At 39.2% G+C, this 21,468-nt stretch overlaps 1 protein-coding gene across 2 annotated transcripts in view; it reads right to left on the bottom strand.

The window, feature by feature from the left end:
- Positions 1–4,884: 4,884 nt before the first annotated feature.
- The window catches only part of CALCR (calcitonin receptor), a 144,523-nt gene continuing 127,939 nt past the window's right edge, over positions 4,885–21,468 (bottom strand). The window contains exons 12-14 of one of the 2 annotated variants that reach the window (XM_046668892.1): positions 19,875–20,093; positions 17,731–17,772; positions 4,885–6,921 (exon numbers count right to left, since the gene is read on the bottom strand). In XM_046668892.1, coding sequence (XP_046524848.1) covers positions 6,688–6,921; positions 17,731–17,772; positions 19,875–20,093 — 495 coding nt within the window. In that variant the 3' untranslated portion in view covers positions 4,885–6,687. Of the gene's footprint in view, positions 6,922–13,165; positions 13,271–17,730; positions 17,773–19,874; positions 20,094–21,468 lie in introns of those variants that run through there. The other variant, XM_046668893.1, reaches the window with a different exon arrangement.

The following is a 21,468-nucleotide window of genomic DNA, read 5'->3' on the forward strand; positions in this document are numbered from 1 at the left end:
ATCTGTGCTTCCAACACCCTCAATTCTTACCTAAACCCCTCTGACAGGAAACATTTTTTATGACATTACTTTTCATTCTTATGGGATTAAAAAGAACATGTCTGGTGCATTTAATGAGCCTTGGCAAGCTTTTGTCCAGGACTTAGACATATGCTCTAAGAAGCCAATTATCTTAGTCAGGGCACATTATGCTATGAGACAGAAATCTACTGAAACTATTTCAGGGAAAAGAGGGATTAATTGTAAGAATACATGGTGTTATAAGATCCAATTGTTGGAAATACAGCCAGGTCTCTTGAGAGTTAGAAAGTAATCAGGCAGCTATTGTTTCCATTTCTCTCCCCACTACCCTTCATCATGGTCTCTTGTCTCTATTCTGTCAGTGTGTCTATTTTGTACTGATTCTCTTTCGGATTTATCAGTGTATATATGGCTAAAAATGGCTGCAAACTCAGAATCTTTGTGGACCTATATCTCCAAAATCCATCACCATATAATAAATAGTTTCTATGTCTCTTAGTTAAAATCCTGAGAGAGAGATCTTGATTAGCTCAGCTTGGATTAGGTGTCTGCTGTGTCCAATGTGCTGTGGCAAAGACAGTGAGGTCATCTGGTCTGAACATGGTAGACGGATTCTCTTAGACGGTGGACTGGATGGAGAGGTAGTGATCGGTTTATCAGTACATCAACGTACTCACTCTTCTAGAATAGAGAGAAATGTATCCATTTTTAAAATGCATGAAGTGCCTTCTTTGATTCGGTTATTTCAACACATATACTAAGTGCAGGTGTAGGTAGGTTATTTCTTATTATTAGTTGACTTTTAGATTGGTGGGTTTTTGGTTGTTTCATCGTTGTTGATTAAATGCTTCAGTTTCACCCTCCTTGACCACGTTGCTGTCACGCAAATCAGATCAAGCGTTGTTTTTCCTATGTGTGTTTTTCTAGGCACTAAGCTGCAAACTTGACTTTACTTCCTTTCTGAACTTTCAGAATTATTTTCTTCTATTCTTTCTAGTCTTCCAATAAACTGGAGGAGGGTTGTTTTCCCCCAAATCAGGATATTTGCTTGCTTCTAAAACATTTATCATCTGTGAACTTTTGAATCAAACAAACATACTACTCACTTTGCAGGTTCCCCTCTCTCACAAGATGAGGTACAGACCTTTGTGGTTCTCCCTGGAAATGCTCCTTTAGGACTTTTGTGCTGCCCTGAGAATATCCTGTGGACACTGGGACCAGCAATGAGGCCCGTTGCTGCAGGTGGTGTCCCAGAGCAGCAGAGAAGGTGTAGAGCAGAACGCAATAAAACTCTTTCCTCCATCCTATTCTTTGTTGCCTGTGGCCTTTAACTGTTCTCTAGGCCCCTTCTCCCTTCCTCCAAACGCACAGTGGTTCAAGAAGCCTAGAGTTTCTCTTTTTTATTTCTTTTTTCCTTTTTCTCGTTGAATACTAATTTCTGAAATGCATGTGTCCCCTCTGTTTCTACAGCTTCTGCAGGGTTGATATCTGGGGAAGGAGCCAGCAGCCCTAACTAGTTTGCCATCTTGGCTGGTCCGACAGTTCTTCCATGCTTCATCTCCACTCTCTACCTCTCTTCATCACCTGACGCCTAGTTATATGGGTGAATGAATATTCATGGTCTTCACCATCGTATCTATTCAGGCCTCCATTTTTGAAAACCCTTAAGTGTAAGTCTTATTACAGACAGTGCTAAAAACAGCTCTGCCTGCTCTTACTCAGCTCTTCAGCAGGCCTCAAATTAGGCCTGGTGTGTCCATTAAGAGACCATGGAAAGTTTCCCCAAACACATTTTGTCTGCCAAATATCTGCGTGTAGACCACATCTGAAGTGGAAAAGCTGCAAACCAGCTCTATGTGTAAAAAGATCTCTGGCTAGAGAATGAAATCATCACTATAGAAAGAAACCCTTCAAACTATAGAAAGATGAATTTCATTCAAAGTCCACTTATATTGGAAGGAATCTATGGACCATGAATTAAGTTAATTTTGAGCTGGAACGATACATGTTGCAAATAATCCCTGTCCTGTCAACCCACAGGAAACAACTATCTGGTATCCTGAAACTGAGGTCTTGCTTTGAGAGGCAAGATGGTGTAGTAGGGCCAACCAAGAGGGCAATTTAAAAAGCAGAGGCATTGAGTGATCTTGATTCAAATTCTTTCTTAGCCACTTACTAATTATGTGTCTGTGGTGGACACATTATTCGACTTCTCTTCCACTTAGTTTCCTCATCACTAAAATGAGGATAAAAACAGGTTTAGTTGTTATAAAGAGCAGGTGAGCTAATGTCTATAAGTCTATTTTTATTGACAACAGTGTTTCAATAATCGGTGTTCCTTTCTTTTTCTTCTTAAATCATCTCTGTTTAAGGGATGTTCTCCATAACTTTAAGCCCCACAATAGCCCTCTTGTGATGACAGCATACAGAAGCTATAATGGGTAGCTTACACTACATGGGTGCAGTGGAGAAATGCTTGCTGCCTTGAGAATAACCCCTACCCTGATGGGAAAAGATTTCAAGAGTTTGCAGCTGTCTGTATGTTTGGGTGTAGGGCCTCTGTGTGAGAGATCAGTGTGCCAACTTTGATCAGCCAGTCTGGCAGGGTTAGATGGACAGATTTCCTGATCTATTCTGAATTTTTTTTTTCCCGTTAAAGACATCTCAACTGGTTTTATTGAATTTCTATTCAGCACTTCACTAGTAACACTAATTATCTGTGGATTAGTTCAGTAAAATCAATTTCTCATAAGCTTAAGCTTGGAGTGAGGTGTCTTGTCTCCACTTTCAAAATAACAAATGGAGTTTCCTTCTGAGTGTGCCTGATTGCTTTTCTAAATATGGCTTCTGATCTCCCCTCTTCAGGAATAATCTTATTTTAAACTCCAAAGTGTTTTAACTCCTATGATAAGCAGTTGAACTGTAATCTAGCCAATGGAAGAATCACTATTTTAGACCTTGTTTGTGAAGAAAATGAGTCTTTGCTAAGGCTTTATGCAGAGATCTTGTTCTGAGAATGTTTCTTATAACTTGAGCTGTCTTGCCCAGTGCCAATGAGGAAAGATCACACTCAGCTACCACCTGCAACCACATTCACTTTGTTCTTCCACTCCAAAGATATCAGTGGTTATGGTTTTAGGATAATGGTTCACTTGGCAAGTTTTGATTTTTACCATTGACACAGACAAGAAGTCACCACTGCAAAGAAACTTTGCCATAATAGCTAGTATTAATTGATATTTGTTGTATAGCTGAATGAAAGGTATGTGAAATGTCTGTTCAATCAATGATAATGAATGAAGGAGTGAATGAGAAGGGTTGGAGCTCCATGATGATAGTGTTTCTGTCATTCCTTTTTTAATATCTTTCCCTCCTTCAGTGACCATGATATTCATGTGCACCCAAAGGGCTATTTTGGATCACTTTGTAACAGGGATCAAAGCAGGTGGGCAACTTGATCTGAGTTGATGTTACCCTCCTGAAGAATCATTTTATGGTGTGAGGGAAAATTACTTTTGTTCTTCAAGATCCCGAGAGTGATAATATCTATTTGTATAGCCCATTGGAACACAAAGGGAAAGACGCAGCCCTGATGTATTCTTTCTGAAAAAGTTCTCCAGATCTCATGCGGCCAAGAATTTTGGATGCTGTCACATAGTGTAAGAACCTACAGATTGCTCCTGTTCTCCTTTATTAGTCCATCACTCTTCTTATTTAATCCTCGTTCTTTCCATTTCATGCTTTCCAGATCTGAAAATCTTTCTCATAGTGGCCTTTATGCATTCTAATGATGTTTAACTATTTTCCTTTTATCCAGCCTTAGTCTCTCTCCCAAACTGTATTGAAAAATCAATGATTGTTGGGGCTGGCCTGGTGGCATAGTGGTTAAGTTCGTGCACTCTGCTTCGGCAACCCGGGGTTCACAGGTTCGGATCCCAGGTGCACCAGGTGCGGACCTACATACTGCTCATCAAGCCATCTGTGGTGGCATCCCGTATACAAGATAGAGGAAAATTGGCATAGATGTTAGCTCAGCTACAATCTTCCTCAATCAAAAAATGGAAGATTGGCAACAGATGTTCACTCAGGGCCAATCTTCCTCACCAAAATAAATAAATAAATAAATAAATAAATAATTGTAACAATTCTAATGATCTGATATGATGTTGGACACTTCAAGTCTGGTCACAGAATAATGAAAAAAACCCCAAAGAACAATAAAAGGATGTGATAGTTTCTTGCCCTAGATTTCTTTGCCATGCTTCCCAAACTTGTGCAATATAGATTGACAGTTGTGTGTGGTTATGGCATTATCAAGGGTGTGAGAACTGTGCTTTGGAGTTATGAAGACTGAATATGGTTATACTGACAAAGATAATAACCTTGATGTTTTTGCACTTGGTTTTCCTTTTTTTGAAAAGATTTTATTTTTCCTTTTTCTCCCCAAAGCCCCCCAGTACATAGTTGTATATTCTTCGTTGTGGGTCCTTCTAGTTGTGGCATGTGGGACGCTGCCTCAGCGTGGTTTGATGAGTAGTGCCATGTCCGCGCCCAGGATTCGAACCAACGAAACACTGGGCCACCTGCAGCGGAGCGCGCGAACTTAACCACTTGGCCACGGGACCAGCCCCTGCACTTGGTTTTCTAACCTATACTTTTGGATTATCCTTCCTCATCCTGTAATACAAGCAAGATGGGATGCAAGCAGTTCATGGCTGAAATGAAAAAGAGAATAAAAAGAACTTGGAATGAGTAGGAGATGAGATGAATGAATGAAAAGATGAAGAATATATTTCTTTAGAAAAATATGCAAATATACAAGTTTTTGCTTATAACATACTCTGTATTAATTTATACATATACATGGCATAAGCATGTCACATAATTTTGGCACTGTAGTACAATTCTATGGTAAGCTGTTTTGTTGTCATCAGCCCCTACTAGATTAGCACAATAGCATCTAGAATATTTCAGCAATAGATTATCACATTTGTACTAGAGCTGCCAGAAATACTCTGTTTTCCATGTTTGTAAACAAAAATAGGAACACCACTACATAAACACTGTGATTGGAAAATACCTTCTTTTGACTCCTCCCTTACATTCAGTAGAGGAGACTTCAGCTACTTTAGTATCCAAAATGCATTTTCATCGAAGGAATATAGTTTTCTTCGGGTGCACCAAATATATAACCAGAACAAATCAATTTTTTTCTTTCTACAACTAAATCACTTCTGAAAGGCAGTGGCATAAGATGACACAGGTGAGACAAGGTTTGGAGGGTTTCAATATATCGCCTCACTTAAGCACACAGATTAAATAACGGTAACTCTGATTACTGTTGCGAGTTCAGAAATTAGTTTCAGGTGCCAGTAACGATACTAGTTTATTCAGGGATTTTCAAAGATTTTATACTGAGGAAGTAAAGAGACATGTGAGAATATAATATTGAGTTTTAATGAGAAACTCTACTTCTATTTTAAATGAATTGGTATAAGGTTAAATTTGTAGCAGGTCCTTTTTCTCCCCTTCCGGTTTTGCTAATAGCGGCAAACAAGAGGTCAACTACCAACTGACTTCTAATTAGCCCTCGTGAATCTTCCTGGAAAAGACTAAGATCTTGTTAAGGTTTGAAGCTGTGTGGAAGGCAGTTAATGGATTTATATGGAGTCTTTTAATTACCAGTCTTCAATTTATCTTCTACTGCTAGATAGCACCCAAGGGCAAGAGGTAATCTGCTTTACAAACCTTGGAGTGATTTGCTTTATAAATCCTGGAGTTTAGGAAAATGGAAAACTCTCTTTAGAGTATTCTCTTTCATTAGGAATTATAGTTTTGGCAGTTTTGTGAAAAATTTAGGATGGATTCTTTGCAACCTCCCAGTTTATAAATGTCAGCCACCAACGCACCGAAGGCCAATTCCTTACAGCAGTTAGGCTTGCCCAACGGACGGGATTAGCCAAAGCCAAGCTGAGCATCTGATACTAACAAACCAATGAGCAAGTTGGTCCATCTTAGGTTTCGAGCAAATTGACTCTCAATTTCTTTTTCATTCAAAGTATTAAGTCTTCCTGCCAAAGGCAGGTCTTTCCCCACATCCTCAGTCATCTCTGTATCAGAAAGCCACTTGTCTTGCAGAGGTCATGTTGTAATTTGTGTGGTTTACATTGTGTTGATGGTAAAACATCTGAGTAACATCAGAATTGATTGAAATAAAAAAAATTAAAAATCAGATCTATAGCCAAATACAGAAATATTCTAATTCAAAGTCTAGAGTTAAAAAGAAAAATATTGACAGTGATTTTAATTTTTCAAAGGTAAAAATGGCTCAAGATTAACAAGGAGCACCCTGTTTCTGAACTAGGTCAATTTAATTGTGTTTTTCTTGGATACTTTGCTTGCATTACTATGACATCTGCATCTCAGTCCTGGATGAAAGATGGAGTTCACAAGTGTTGCAGTGGGAGACTCCATTCCTAGACTGTCTCCCACAGCAATAGTACCAAATATAACTTTCTTCAAATTCACTATGGACAAATTCACTTAATAATTCTTCACAAATGATATGTTCAACTCCTGGGAGGATGGGAATCACTTTAAATGCATGGTCTGTTTTTCTCCCAGGAGATGAAGGCTCAGTGATCATGATGCTGTATTTATTCACATTCAAGCGGATGACTCTTGCTCTATGATTTCCAAAGCGATGACCTCAGCACCCTCGCCACCTAGGTTGTTGGCGAGTTCATTCCTCGGCTCCTGATGGCAGATGTAAACAGGGATATCACCGGCCTCAGCGGAGGCTGCAGCGTTGGAAATGGAGCGGTTGTTGGTGCGGCGCCCCCAGCGCTGGTTCCACTGGGTCTTAAATTGGGCCCAGTGACGCTTCACAGTAGTCTGGACCTGGAAGAGAAGCAGGTGACTTATTTTCATGTAATTGTCAGAAATGACTCAAGCCGAGTTTATGAGCACAGTTCTTGGAGCTAATAAGAGGTTAAAGAGGTTGAATTGTAATTCTGATCTGAAGGGCTGTGTGGCATATGCTCTGGCTGTGGAATATACCATCTTGGGAGAAGCATTTGTGAGTTGCAGAACTGAGTTACTTGCCTAAGCTACCATTGGCAAGGTTATTTGCTATTCTGAGCAAAGGTTTCTTTAGCTCTTATGTGGAATGAATGAAATTAGATCTGGTTTCACCCTCAATATGGCATACGTGTCATATTAGGGAGAAAGATTTTGAAAACTTTTTACCTGCTACCACCTCTGATAAGGTAGAAGCTTTTATCTAAATCTACTCATTATTGGTCATGGAAATATATATGTAAACCATAGCACAGTGGGTTTTATGATAATGGCCTCATCCTGTCAATTTTCCTTTATCCAATATGGCTTGAATGGGGTGTGCCAGATAAAACTCTGATTAATGGAGTGACAACCATTTAAAAATGAAATTTCAATCTCTTTCTATTGAAAGACTAATATGCAAACAAACTTATCAAACTTGCTTTATAAATATGATAAATTCTATATCAAACACAAGAGGAGGAGAAGATGCTAGTCAGGGTACTCCAAATATAAAAACTACAATAACCACAACTGAAAACAACACAGGTGGTAAATTTGCTTGTCTAGCTCTGCTTTTTACAGAACTGAATTCAATTTAGTAAAGTTCATCTTTCCTGTTGTCTCCTAACTTCTTGCTTTTCTTTATAGCTGTTCAAAAGTAAAAAATAAGAGATTATTGCTATAATATCTACTCTATATTTCTGAGAGTTTCTATTGCTCAGTACCTAAGACAAGCTTATATACAAAATACTTGCATTGATTTATTAATACATCCTTAGTTTATTTGGCTATCAAATTTAAATATAACACCTAAACTTTATGGGGCACATGAAGGGGAATCTGGAAATAATATGATGTGACACAAATCACATAACAAGTTGATTGTGGAGAGCCATTTCATCTCCTCTACATTTGCATGGATCTGAAAGAAGAGATAAACAATAGTTCAACCTATTAATGTTGTAAAGCTGTATGTATGACATGAGGCTGAATGTTTCTGTGGCAAATACATTTTTTCTGTATGTAGTAGAGTAACAATCTTTCCAGGTAATTATTAGTATTTGTCATATAATTTTAAATATTTTACTCAGGAAAACGCAAAACAGTCAAATGATTCATTGAAAAGCAAGTCAAGAGGGTATGAAACTTGTAGTTGGAGAGATTCATTTTCATACAGCGGTGCAGCTGTAGGGTTCAAGATGACAAATGACAGAATAATTTGTAATCTGATATTTGGAATACTAGTCTCTCCAAATTACAGAGGCAACAAACTCTGGGTTTTTTTTGAGTGCTTGAGTGCAAAGCACTTTATATCTAATTTTATTTAAAAGAGACAAAGACAAAAACTTTAAGTGGCTTGGGTGAGCTGGTTGCCATGCAGCTGAACTTTGCATTGACCAAAGCCATACAGGGGAGTAAAGGATGGCATGAGAGCTTTAGCTACTATTTATTGAGGGTTCACCATGTGCCATATGCCAAGCACTTGATTAGTATTAATATATTTAATCCTCACCACAGTCCTATGCGAAGGGCAGTACTATTCTCTTCACTTTACAGATGACGGCTGAGGTTGTGTAATGTGTCCATGGTCAGACAACTGGAATGTGGCAGAACCACAGACCCAGGTGAAGCCCATGGCTCCTGACCCTGCCACTTGGCCACAGCATACACAGTAGAGAGCTGACCATTATGTTTAGAACTGAACTGAAGACAGGATTTATTTCTTGTGGTCATTGCACAGGTAGGACGACAGCATCAAGTGCTCAAGCATATGCTCCAAAGACTGTGCCCTGTGGGTTTGAGTACCAGTTTGTTTGCTGCATGGTTTTTTCTTTAACTTCTTAGAGTTTTCTCCTTTGTAAAAAGGGGGTCATAACACTAATTCACAGAGATATTGATAAGATTTATTGAGGTTGTTTAAATCACCCAGAGTGGTGCTGGTGCATGGCAGCAGTAATTCCCTTTTTTTTCTCCTCTTTTCTCTCTACACTGACCACCAAGGATTTTCCAATCAACGTGGCTGAATTTGAGAGAGTCAAGTATCTCCCTTATTATTATCTAGCACTTTCAGGATCCTGTCTGGCTCAGTTCTTCATTAGGGGTGTTTACTGATTGAAAATTGATTCATGCATGTGTTTCGCCTCCTATGGTTTGCTGAGCACATTACTAGAAGATGCACAAGTGGAAGCTGCAATGTGGAGAGAAAAGGCTGGATTGGCAGAACGGAAGAGGTAGAGGTGAGGAAGAATGGAACAGTGAAGAAGCAAATCAAGCAGGACAGTCTATCTACATCTAGTGCTGAATAACTGAGCATTGACTAGTTTGTTAACCCTTTGAATATTTCTGTCATGAGGTCAGGACACACAGAGAAGACAAGGTCTGAAAGATTAAGTCGTTTTACTCCTTCTAATCAAAACAATATGCTCCTTCACACACTGGCTTCTTGCATTCAGCTATTGCCATTCAAAATAGCAACGGGGTGACGTACTCCAAATGGGCTGAACTTGATCAGGGTTACTCTCTTCAGGAGAAGGAATTCAATCCACATCAAAAGTGACCTGAAGTCTTGGTCTGATGGTTTTGTCTTTTAGTTATTTCCCCAAAATGCTTCCATTTCAGTCACTCAGCCAGGCACATATGGGGGGATTTAATATCCAGCAAGAGCACTTGGACACCAGGACTAGAGCTGTGTCAGTGGGAGGAATGGAAAATTCCCATCATGCCAGTGCTTTTGCCTGAGTTGGCTCATCTCTCTGCCAAAGTGGTTCTTAGCCACTTATTGCCGTGACCTTAATTTTCCAAACTGCCTCTCTCTCCCCCTGAGCTGTATCACTTCCCATCAGGCCTCTGCTCACTCTGTTCCCTCTGCCTGGAATGCCCTTCTCTTATCCTTCACCGGTGCCCAAACTCCTTTTTCAGGACTCAACTCTACTGTCATCCCAGGAAACTTTTCTTGTCTCCTTAATACAGAGTTAGAAGTCTCTTTTCTGTGCTCTTGTTGCACTTGTTGCACTTGTCCATGTCTTCATGATTGCTCTTACTACATTATATTGTAACGATTCGTTATGTTTCTCTCTCCTTCTGTACAGTAAAATCCTTAAGAGCAGGACCCACATCTTATTCATCTTTGTATTCCGAGAACCTGTCATGCTGTTCGGCATATAGCAGTTATTCAACAAATATTTGTTGACTGTTTGTCAACATCCATTTTAGAATGAGTTCATAACTTTTTCAGTCAAGAAAATAATCATCCATGACTATATTATAATTAGTGTGTTGGTATCCAGTGGTATTAGGGTTGGGGTGCTGAAAATGTCTAGAGTGAACCTGAGAGAGATACTGAAGTTTTTTTCACACAACTCAAAACTGAGTTTTGATATAAGACTTAGCATCGGTGTTTTTTGAGCGCTTGAATTCCTCCCTGAGGTGAATTGTAAGCGACTGGACATTAGATCATCTACAACCATTAGTAGATTGTCTCTCATGCTGTGGTATATGTTCGTGGGAATTGCTCTTGAGCTCCCATGGGTTGCTACTTTTGGAAATTATCAGAAGCAAACACTTGTCATATTGTATCAGCAACCAACTGGGCAGCAGAGAAAGGTTGTCATCGGGTAACATCACACCACCCTTCCATTCCTTTTCCATCTATCAGATCATTTCACTGGGTCTCATTTGATGTGCTGAAAAAAAGTATTGAACTTTGGGTCAAGAAACTGACTCTGCCCACATGAGCAATGTAATCTTGGGCAGGATAGTTAACCACTCTGAGACTCCTTCCTTCAATACAACTCTTCTACCTATAGTATATATCAAAGTGGCTTTTAAGCTACAAAGTACCATGCAGGGTGGCTACTATTATTATTAGTATTACTATACGGTTATTAAGGTAGGATGCTGACCTTAAGTCTTTAGACTAAAATGAAACTTTGTCACATTTTCTTTTGGAGGGTGGTGGTGCTAAGAAAATAAAAAGAGTCTTAATTACACACATAGTTCCTGATATCACATTTGATTGTCTCTCAAACATTCTAAACTGCGTCTCCATAAAAAATGCTGTATAACCTGGGCTCGCCACGTCCTGTGAAGTATCTGAAGTTGATGTAAATGAGCGAGTTTCCTCACACTCTGGTTTGCGCTGGGAAAACGGGGGTGTTGGATCTTTTGGGAAGAGGGAAGAAAATACTCTCAATGGGAAGATCATCTCTAGGAATATGTTTTCAAATACAAGTGCATTTATTAAAGTATGAATGAGTAAGTAGTTCAGACTCTCCTCTTCCAGCTTTCCCTTCGTCCTCCACACCACTCCCCAAGATGATCCTTTGCTTCCCAGTCTAGTTTCTGGACTTTTGCTTTGTAATCTGTGAGAAGGGAGTGCTACAGAATTCAAGAGCGACTAGACTGATTATATCAGAAAGTATTGATATGAAACCACAAACTGAATATATCTGGGAAAGAGCATCCCTAATGAGTTATACTTTTAGATAAAACATGAGTAAATTTTACTTTTCTCTTCAAGAATCTAGTAAATATTTAAATTGCTTTCCAATTCTCTTTGGGACTTTGGATTTGGATTTCTTTACAATGTATTATCCTGTTGTGACTAGACAAGAGGTGGCTTGACTTCATTTGGGTTGTACTGTCTAGTAAAGGTAGGTGCCCAAATGCCAGCTTTATAACCTAGGAACCATCAAATGCCCAGGAATTAGGAAGTATACTGTTAAGGAATTAGGAAATATACTGGTTCAGCATATTTTTAGAGAAGCAATGTCCCCAGACAAAGGAAACTGATAGTTTCTGTGGATTCAGCACCTCTCAAATACTGACATTGTCTGTATAGCTAAAACTTACACTCACATTTAGAGGTATGTGAGGCAGACAGTTACAAGTTTGGAGTGAGTTTGCAAAAGTGCCCAGCAGAAAAAAAACAAGTTTTTGTTTCACCTCACTTGTCCTTTTAAAATTATCCCCATTGGCGTATCCATGCATATTAATGAAGAACCCAGCCCCACATGAGGCCCAAGGGTTTGAAGTCTATTTTAATATTTTAAAATTATTATTACAGAAATGTTCATGGCCATCTATAATTGTATTACAGAATTATAACCTATCCTCTTGTGTGGAGATGGCAATCTGCTTCAATTTGTAAACCAGATATAGAAGAATAGGCAGGTTCGGATCCTGAGCGTCGACATAGCATTTCTCATCAAGCCATGCTGAGGCGGCGTCCCACATAGCAGAACTACAGAGACTTACAACTAGAATATACAACTATGTATTGGGGGGCTTTGGGGAGAAGAAGAGAAAAAAAAGATTGGCAACAGATATTAGCTCAGGGCCAATCTTTTTTTTTTGAGGAAGATTAGCCCTGAGCTAACTGCTGCCAATCCTCCTCTTTTTGCTGAGGAAGATTGGCCCTGAGCTATCATCCGTGCCCATCCTCCTCTACTTTATACGTGGGATGCCTACCACAGCATGGCTTCTGCCAAGCAGTGCCATGTCCACACCCGGATTCCGAACCGGTGAACCCCGGGCCACCGAAGTGGAACGTGCACACTTAACCGCTGTGCCACTGGGCGGCCCCTCAGGGTCAATCTTTAAAAAACAAAAAAGAATAGACCCTTCACAGCATGTAGAGGACACTTCAATAATTACAGTTTAATAAGGGCAATTATCTCCCACAATACCACAGGTTGAGCCTAATGCTGCTTTGATCACAAGAATAAGGGCATTGAATCTGAAAGAAACAGGGAGACGTTTGTCGCTCCCCAAAGGCATCAGAAATATTAGGAGTTGCCAATGGGATAAGAGTAATTTGAATTGTATAAATTCATCACTTATTACAATAACTTTAAAATATAGAGCCGCTCTGGTCCGACAGTTTGAAGACGTAATTATTATGCCTGGCTCTAGTATTAACAGTTGTACAAGGTTGGGATATTTGGGTCTCAGTTTCTACGTTTGTGAAAAAGAAAACCAGGTTGGAGTCTTCTTGGCTGGATTTGCATGTACTTGTCTTTGGCCTTTGTTTTCCAGTTCAGTTCATTATAAGCCCCTGCTGTTATGTATTGCTGAATGAAAGGTCGGATTTATCCCAGAAGTTTTGATTCAATGAATGAAAGGATTTTAAGGCCTGCTCCTCCATACTTCACTTGCTGCCACCACAACTCAACAGACCTGTTGCAAACTGAATTTAAGATAAAAAATCATGGGTTTTAAAAACACTTTAAATTCACTTGGAAGTTAAAAAGTAATTGCATGCTTTAAATGTTTTCATATGACTTTTCAGGGCTGGATCCCTGTTAAGCCCTAGTAATTAGATGCTGAAGGATACTTCTGAATATTATTCACAGAGTTGTAACTGATATTTTTTCACCTTTTTAAAGGACATTTCAGCAAGCTCTCTACTGGTCTTTATCGTACAGAATTTTTATCTTATAAAATTTATATGCTCTATGGTGGGAGGTAATTGAGTACTTGAGGATTACAAGATCAAGGCTTTCTAATTCCATTTCACTACCTACTTTCCTATGTTTGGGGAAGATTTCTTGTTCTAAAAGACAACAATACATAAGTGTAATCTATAATCAGGTTAATATTTTTGAAAATATTTAACACTGTATTTCTTAAATAACATTGCCCTGCATCTCCCTCATTCATTAAGGCAGAGTCATTCATTGCTTGAAGAACAAAGTAGATTCTGTCTAGAGCAATGCTTCTCAAAGTGTGGTCTCCAGCTCAGAAGCATTAGCATTAGCATTACCTGGGAACTTGTTAGAAATGCAAATTCTCAGTCCTACTGAATAGGAAACTCTGCTGGTAGGCACCCAGCAATATCTGTGTTTTAACAAGCTTTCCAGGTGATTCTGATGCACACTGAAGTTTGAGAATACTGGTGTAGAACAAAGAAATCATTGCTTAGCTATGAGTCCCAAAGCTGATTTTCTTTTTTTTTTTTTTTAAAGATTTTATTATTTCCTTTTTCTCCCCAAAGCCCCCTGGTATATAGTTGTATATTCTTCGTTGTGGGTTCTTCTAGTTGTGGCATGTGGGACGCTGCCTCAGCGTGGTCTGATGAGCAGTGCCATGTCCGCGCCCAGGATTCGAACCAACGAAACACTGGGCTGCCTGCAGCGGAGCGCGCGAACTTAACCACTTGGCCACGGGACCAGCCCCAGATTTTCTTGACTCTCTAGAAAGACAATGGTTTTGAAAACCAGGTTTTATTGAGTAAGAGGAAGAATTTCTAAATAGAAAAGCCTATCTTTGCATATGTTGAGAAAACTTTACTGGTCTGAAAATAGATTTTACTAAAAGCCATAGTATAGAGAACATGCAGGATATGATATAGGGAGAGTCCCTCACAGACAGAAAGCGCAAGGGGCAAGTGCAGAGCCCTTCCAGTCCTGAGAGGAAGAGAGAGACGTATAGAGACATAAATGACTTTGCATTTCCCCTTCACGGTGGGAATACCTGGGAAAATGAGGAGAAGAAAGAAAGCAAGGAATAATAGAAACACCCCAGTAAAGCAGGTCTTTCTTTTTGATTCTGAGAGCACAGTCCTGAAAACTGAGAGCCCTGTAAAGAGTCCCACATTTGGCCTGGTACTATGGCCAACATGGTGCCTGAGCCGGGGCTAAGGCACGTGCTGAAGGCAAATTCACAGACCCTTCACAGAGTGAAGAAAGGAGCTCACGTTCCCGGGCTCCTCAGGTGGCTTGGAAGAGAGAACTAGTGTATCAGAAAAGGGCTGCGTCCAGGTCAAGGAGGCCAGAGAGTGAAGGGATCTCTAGGGTCGTCAAAGTGAGGGGAGCCACATGAACTTCAACAGGGGTGTCAGCATAATACTTGGTAACCAGCTGCACCTTTGGACAAAGGATCTTGAATTAAGTATTTTCTAGAAAGAGACTGTTGTAAACTATTAGAGGCTGGTGGAATGGGCTCTTCAAAGCAAGATAAGTTATAGCAAATAAACAAAGTTTTAGTTTTCATCCACTCCAATTTGTGACTGTTAAATTGAGATCCTTCTGATCATGTTACTTTGATCTACAAACTATTTTATCCACAATGTATGGGCACTAGCAAGACAGGAAAGAGAGAAAATCCACTGTGTGTTGTTAGTACTCACTCTTAAGTTTTAAGCCACTGCTTGGGAGAATGGGACATCTTTATAGCTGTAATCATCTTTTTTGAGGTCTCTTAGATGCTTAATAATTTACTGAAATGTTTGGATAGTCAATGTCCATGCTCTCGGAAGAGCTGTAGGAAATGGGTGATACATTAGCATGCTTTCCTGGTCATCTCCTGATTCCTATTACTGTAATTCTCAAAATTCCTTCCCTGTTTCTGATCTACCAATTGGCTATCTGATCCATTTCCATAGGAGGAATCACTGATAACATACAAATAATAAATAAAAATTAAAACTTCCATCTTCACTGTACAACTGACATATTAGCCTGCTAAATCTCTACTAAAACTTAATATTCAGCCAGGCGAAGCTTGACCACAACCGCATCTCAGATGCAGTTGGAAATAATGCCCTGCATGTATGAGTGCCCTACCTATGTTTAATGTTGTAAGACAATACATTCACAGAAAGCCCAGCTGAGACCCAGATGCCTAAAATCCATGGGGTTGTAATATGATATTTGGCATACTATACAATTTGTATATTATTAGAAGTGTCACACTTGTACCTTCCCCCAGTAACAGGACCTTAATTAAAATGGAGATGGTTTCTTTACTTCAAAAATCAGAGACACTCAAATACAGAGATACTCAAATGAACTAGAAACATTTAATTGTTAGGAGTACCTCTGGGTTTGCTTTCTATGTCTGATACTTCAAAGACAGCATCATAGTTAAGATAATAAATACAGTCATGTGCCACATAATGACATTTCAGTCAACAATGGATGGTATATATGAAGGTGGTTCCATAGATTAGTACCATGTAGCCTAGGTATGTAGCAGGGTATACCATCTAGGATTGTGTAAGTACACTCTATGATGTTCGCACAATGACAAAATGGCCTAGCAATGCATTTCTCAGAACGTGTCCCCATGGTTATGCAAAGCATGACTATATTGAGGTATTTTTACAAAAGCATGCAGTCCTCTCATGTTTTCAAAGTATGCCCTTCCTGAACCTGATTTCTATATTAGGCATATTTTGATATTATTTTAGATGAAAGAATTTATTTTGTATGCCACCAGAACAACTCAAAAGGCAGAGATATACATTCACAGAAATTGATATAAAGGTGGGGTGACCTAAGCCCTATTTACTTATTAGTTTTGCTATTCTTAAAAAAAAAAAGGAAGCGACTTTAACAGCTGGCAACAGAAGGATGTTTTTTCATTTCTATCCCAAGCCTCTAGTCTACTCCTAGCAATAGTGAAGGCATAACGTTTTTGTTGAGTGAAGAAATGAGTTGATGGGTGAATGGATGAAGGAAGGAATAAAATATGCCAGTTGAAAGGGAGAATAGGAGCCACAAAATTCTTGTGATGTTAGGATTGGAGATGAGTAATAGGTCACAAGCAGCAAAAATATTATAGGTGTTCGCTAGATATTGTTTAACTGAAGAAATAAAGAATAGAGAATCAATTAAAAATCAATTGATAATGGTTAGAAAATGTTTCTAATTACTAACAGGCAAATAATATGTTGATCTCTTAACAAAATGTGATTTGCCTTGGTATAGAATTATTCTTAATTACAATTAATTTAAAATTATCAGAAATACTTTAACATTAAAAGTTATGCAGTGAATAACTGGAGAAAGTGAACCAATAAAGTCTCAGGGAGGAATCATAGACATAATGCAGGGCAGTGGAAATTTACTTAATTAAGGATCAGGAATTTGAATTCTAGTTCTGGTTGTACAACTAAGATTGTGGCATTGGGTAAGTCACGTGATCTTTCTGGAGTTTAGATTTCTCACCTGAAAAATGAGGAAGCTTTTGAATCATGTTCCCTGAAGCCCTGGCAGTTCTTTGGGCCAAATTTTAGCGGCTCCATTTTTATGTTTTACAAGCTGGGCTCCTAGGCAAGAGTCCATTGGAAGAAAGCATACTCTGGCAAAAAAAAACCCTGAAAACACTCGCCTCATGCATCTCTAGATTTTCCTGATCTAAATATTGAGATAATAAGTGTCTTATTTGAGAATTCTTTTTGAGTCTTAACTTTAGGATGATTTTCAAAATGTTTTATAAGTAGTATGACATGGTGCCACACAACTGGAAAAGAAGGTAGTGAACCAGTCACAAGTTGACTGGACATTGGCTCTGCCTTGGTGAGGAGTTGGGTCTTCCAAAGGGAACAGAGGCATGACTTCTCTTCCTATGGGAATCCAGAATAGCTGTCACTATTGCTGCTCAGGGTGCTGACCAGTTTAGGGTGCAATCCAAGGAAATCAGAACTTAGCTGCCTGTCTGGATAATATCTGCAATTGTACCACACAAACACAGATAACATTCAGCTTGGAGTAGTGGAAAAAGCACAATCCTGCTAGTCATGAAGTCCTGTGAGGCCAACTGTAGAAGTGAGAGCAAGTGAAAAATGTGTGGGGGCCCTTTGGGAACTGTAAAGTGCTGGCTTTATATAAACAAATGATAGTGTTACAGGAAATGCATGCTTACCTCGTTGTTGCAGAAGCAGTAAATCATCGCAACGAAGAATCCCTAAAAAGAGGAGGAAAAATAGAGTTGACGTTATTTTTGTGTGCATTATATTGTTTGACAATCAATATAAATAGACAACCTGGAAAGGAACATTTCACTACTGCAACGGCAAGACTAAGCTCAAGGAGAAACAATTATCATCATGCAAATTCAGTCCCTCACTACAAAATATTCCATTAGAAATGTATTCTTTTTAGGATTTTATCATTTGGCTACAAGGACAGCTCTAGTCAATCTGGTTAATATATTACTGCTTTTAACATGGAGATTTGTATATGCTGATTATAGAGGATTTGAAAAAAATTTTGTACTTAAAAAATTTGAAAACTGAGATCTTGTAGTCTAGTAGAGAAAACTTTTGCAAGCACAAGTGTCACAGTGCATGGCTGTGGGCCTGACTGTGGCCTGTGTCTTCATGGTGAACTGGTGTAGTAATGTACCTACAGCCAAGTTCATCTCTCAAATAAGGACATCTCTCGAATAAGTAACCTCTGAGGTCCTGGTCACTACTCAGAAGATTCCTTGTGTCTAAGCTTTAATGATCTATGGAAATGGCCAAAGCAATAGCTCAGATTATTAAAACAACCCCTAAACTTTGGTTTTAGCCCTACTAATCTTGACATCCTTCTTCACATTAAGCCTCAGCAGTAGAAAATAAAATTACTTTGAAATTTAAAATTGAGACAGCAAAACTCTGGCCTAACAGCCTGTAGCAGACTCACTGCTGACTTAGGACCCTCCATGCTCCACCTGGCTTTCAAAATACCTGGCACTGTGTCTTCGATGGGGCTTTGGATTGGGGGCAGAGTGAATGGAAACAGGGCAGCCATTCTCCACTCTTGTATGGCAGACATGGGACCACCCAGTACAGCCCCTGAGAGCCCACTCCATTCTCTCCCACATAAGGAGAGGCCTGGATACTTCCCTTTATAGTCACTGGTCTGTTCTGGATGGATTCCTGACATCCCTCTGACAAATGGCAGGTGATAAAGCAGGAGGCATGGATGGCTTTGTGCAAATTCATTATGCCTCGTGGAAAAACTGATTCAATATTTATTTATGAAAAGAGAGTCTGAAAATTTCTGTATGAGTTACCAGGGAGAATATGCCTGGGTGGGACCAGCTGAAGGCCCTGGGAGTCATGGGAAAGCAGAAGCAACAAAGTGCCTCACAAACCTCAGTTTCCTTCACAGTTTTGGCTGAGCCTGTTGACTTGGAGGCTGCAAGTTATGAGATTTTAGATCATGGGACTCAGAATTAAATCTCCTGACTTTACCACTAACCAGAAAATTCCATTTCCTTATCTGTAAGATCGGTGTAATAATATTTACCTCACACTTTAGGTGCTTAATAAATGGTAGCAATAATTATCTTTATTTTTGATTAGACAATGTGAGAATGTCAGCCATATCCCTTCTCTGGCGTCTGCCTAACATTGTAGGAATGGCTAAACTGATAGTCTCTGGTCCTCACCTCTCTAATCAGGGCCAAGGTAGTGAAATGGAGTAATTGGAAACTGGGTTCCAGTTTAAGAGGGAGATAGCTTCCAGCTCAGGGTCCAGTGGAGGCATTTCACACTAATAGAAACATCTGCTTCTCTGCTGTTGTGTTTTCATGGCGTTAGCAACTATGTTGATAGTAATCCAGGTTGGGCGACTGATTGGCATTGGTTATGTTGACCTTGAAAACTCCCCTCAATAAAGCGAAAACAAATGTGGCCCTCAAACTACTAGGAAAGGGAAGGAAAGGTCGAAAGGACTGTGGGAGTAGAAGCTCTGTCCTCAGCACTGTGCAATGGGTCAGTCCCTGGACAAATATTTGTCCTCATAAAGATATGTTCTTAAAGCTCATACTCCCTCTGCTTCCTTCCTTAATTTTAAGATTCAATACATAGGATAGGAGGCGATGAGAAACAGAGAAACTGTAGCCCTTCCAAGTTACATATAGTCTAAAGGGCCCTTCTAATCACAGATGAACCCCAGAAAATTGATCATCCTGTGGCAACTAGCTAGACACAACACATCCATGTTGTGTGTATTAGCATTTCATTCATTTTTATTGCTGAGCAAGTAGTTGACTAAAGACACCATTGTCTTCCTTACCTGGAAATGAATCAGAGAGTGCATCAGGTAATCATAGATTTTCCCAAGCATCTTGTTGGAAGGTCTCCAGGGAAAGACGACAAACTGGATTCCCAGCAGGGGCACCAGGATCAGAGTGGCCCTCACAGCCTTCAGGTACATGTGCGATTCTGCCTCTTGGGTTTCCCTCATTTTGCTCACAAGAACCCGGACGATGTTGAGCAGAAAAAAGAAATTGACCTGGAAAGATATGAAGTTACGAGCAAATCATCCAGGTTACTACCACTTAAAGGCACTCACTTTCTTCAGTTCTTGTTCACCCAGTGTGGGGAGCAGATGACATCTCCACAGGGCATGAGAGACCACCTGAGGTGGCATACAATTTACTCAGCATTGCTGGCATACCGAACGTCAGATAACCAAAGATTCATTTCAGACATGAATTAACATTTCCTTTTTTTTTCCCTAAATGAGGAAATATTTTCCTGTACATGTAAATTTATTAGGTTCAACGCTAGTGAGGTTCAACTCTTTATTTTGATTTTTATAATTTTTATAAAAGGGAGTCATAAATGACATTTTTAGATCTTTCTTTCTTGTCATTTCATTATGAAGATTTCCCCCTTAGCCAGGACTACTTACCTCAAAGTGAAATGAGGACTGAAAAATTTACCTGTAAAGTTTATTCAGTGGAGACAGCTAACCCAGCCTTCTTTTTTTATAACATTTTTTATAAAGAAAATAACTTCATGGCATATTCAACTATAATGTATATTCAATACGATGGAGATTTTAAGTTTACGTTGAGAAGTTTAGACAAATGTATGCAGCTGTGTAACAGTCACTCCAAACAAGAACACTTCAATCACCCCAGAAAGTTTCCTCCTGCTTTGTAGTCAACAGGCCCCTCCCCCGACCCCCAGCAGCCACTGATTTCTATTACCATAGAAACGGAGTATTATATACTATGTACTCTTTTGTGTCTGGCTTCTTTGGTTTGATATATTATCTGTGAGGTTCATCCATGTGGTGTATATTAGCATTTCATTCATATTTATTGCTGGGCTCATTGCTCCATTATATAAGTAATACACATAATTTGTTTATTCATTCTCCTGTTGATGGGAATTGGAATGGTTTCCACAATTTGACTATTATGAATAAACATGCTGTGAATATTTGTATACAAGTCTTTGTGTGGACACGTGTTTTCATTTCTCTTGAATAAGTACCCAGGAGTAGAATTGCCTGCTCATGTGGTAAGTGTGTGTTTGACTTTATAAGAAATTGCCAATCTGTTAAAAGGCGGCTTCATTTTGTGTTCCCTCCAGCACTAGAAGAGAAGTCCAGTTGCTCTTCACCCTTGACCACACATGGTATGGTCACTCTTTTTAATATTAGCCATTCTGGTGGGTCACAAACTATTTTTGGTTGTGAAGATTAGTTCTGAAACCAAAATCGTTTTTAAAATTTAATTGATAATTTATTTAAAAATGATCAGACTGATTTTTCTACCTAGAATAGAAATAAATGTTATTGCCAAAAAAATTCAAGAAAGAGACCTTAGTAAAGTTGAACTTTTATGGGGTGTTGTAAATATTCAAGACCCACATCA

The sequence above is a fragment of the Equus quagga genome, chromosome 8 (assembly GCF_021613505.1).
Source record: "Equus quagga isolate Etosha38 chromosome 8, UCLA_HA_Equagga_1.0, whole genome shotgun sequence".
Lineage (NCBI taxonomy): Eukaryota > Metazoa > Chordata > Mammalia > Perissodactyla > Equidae > Equus > Equus quagga.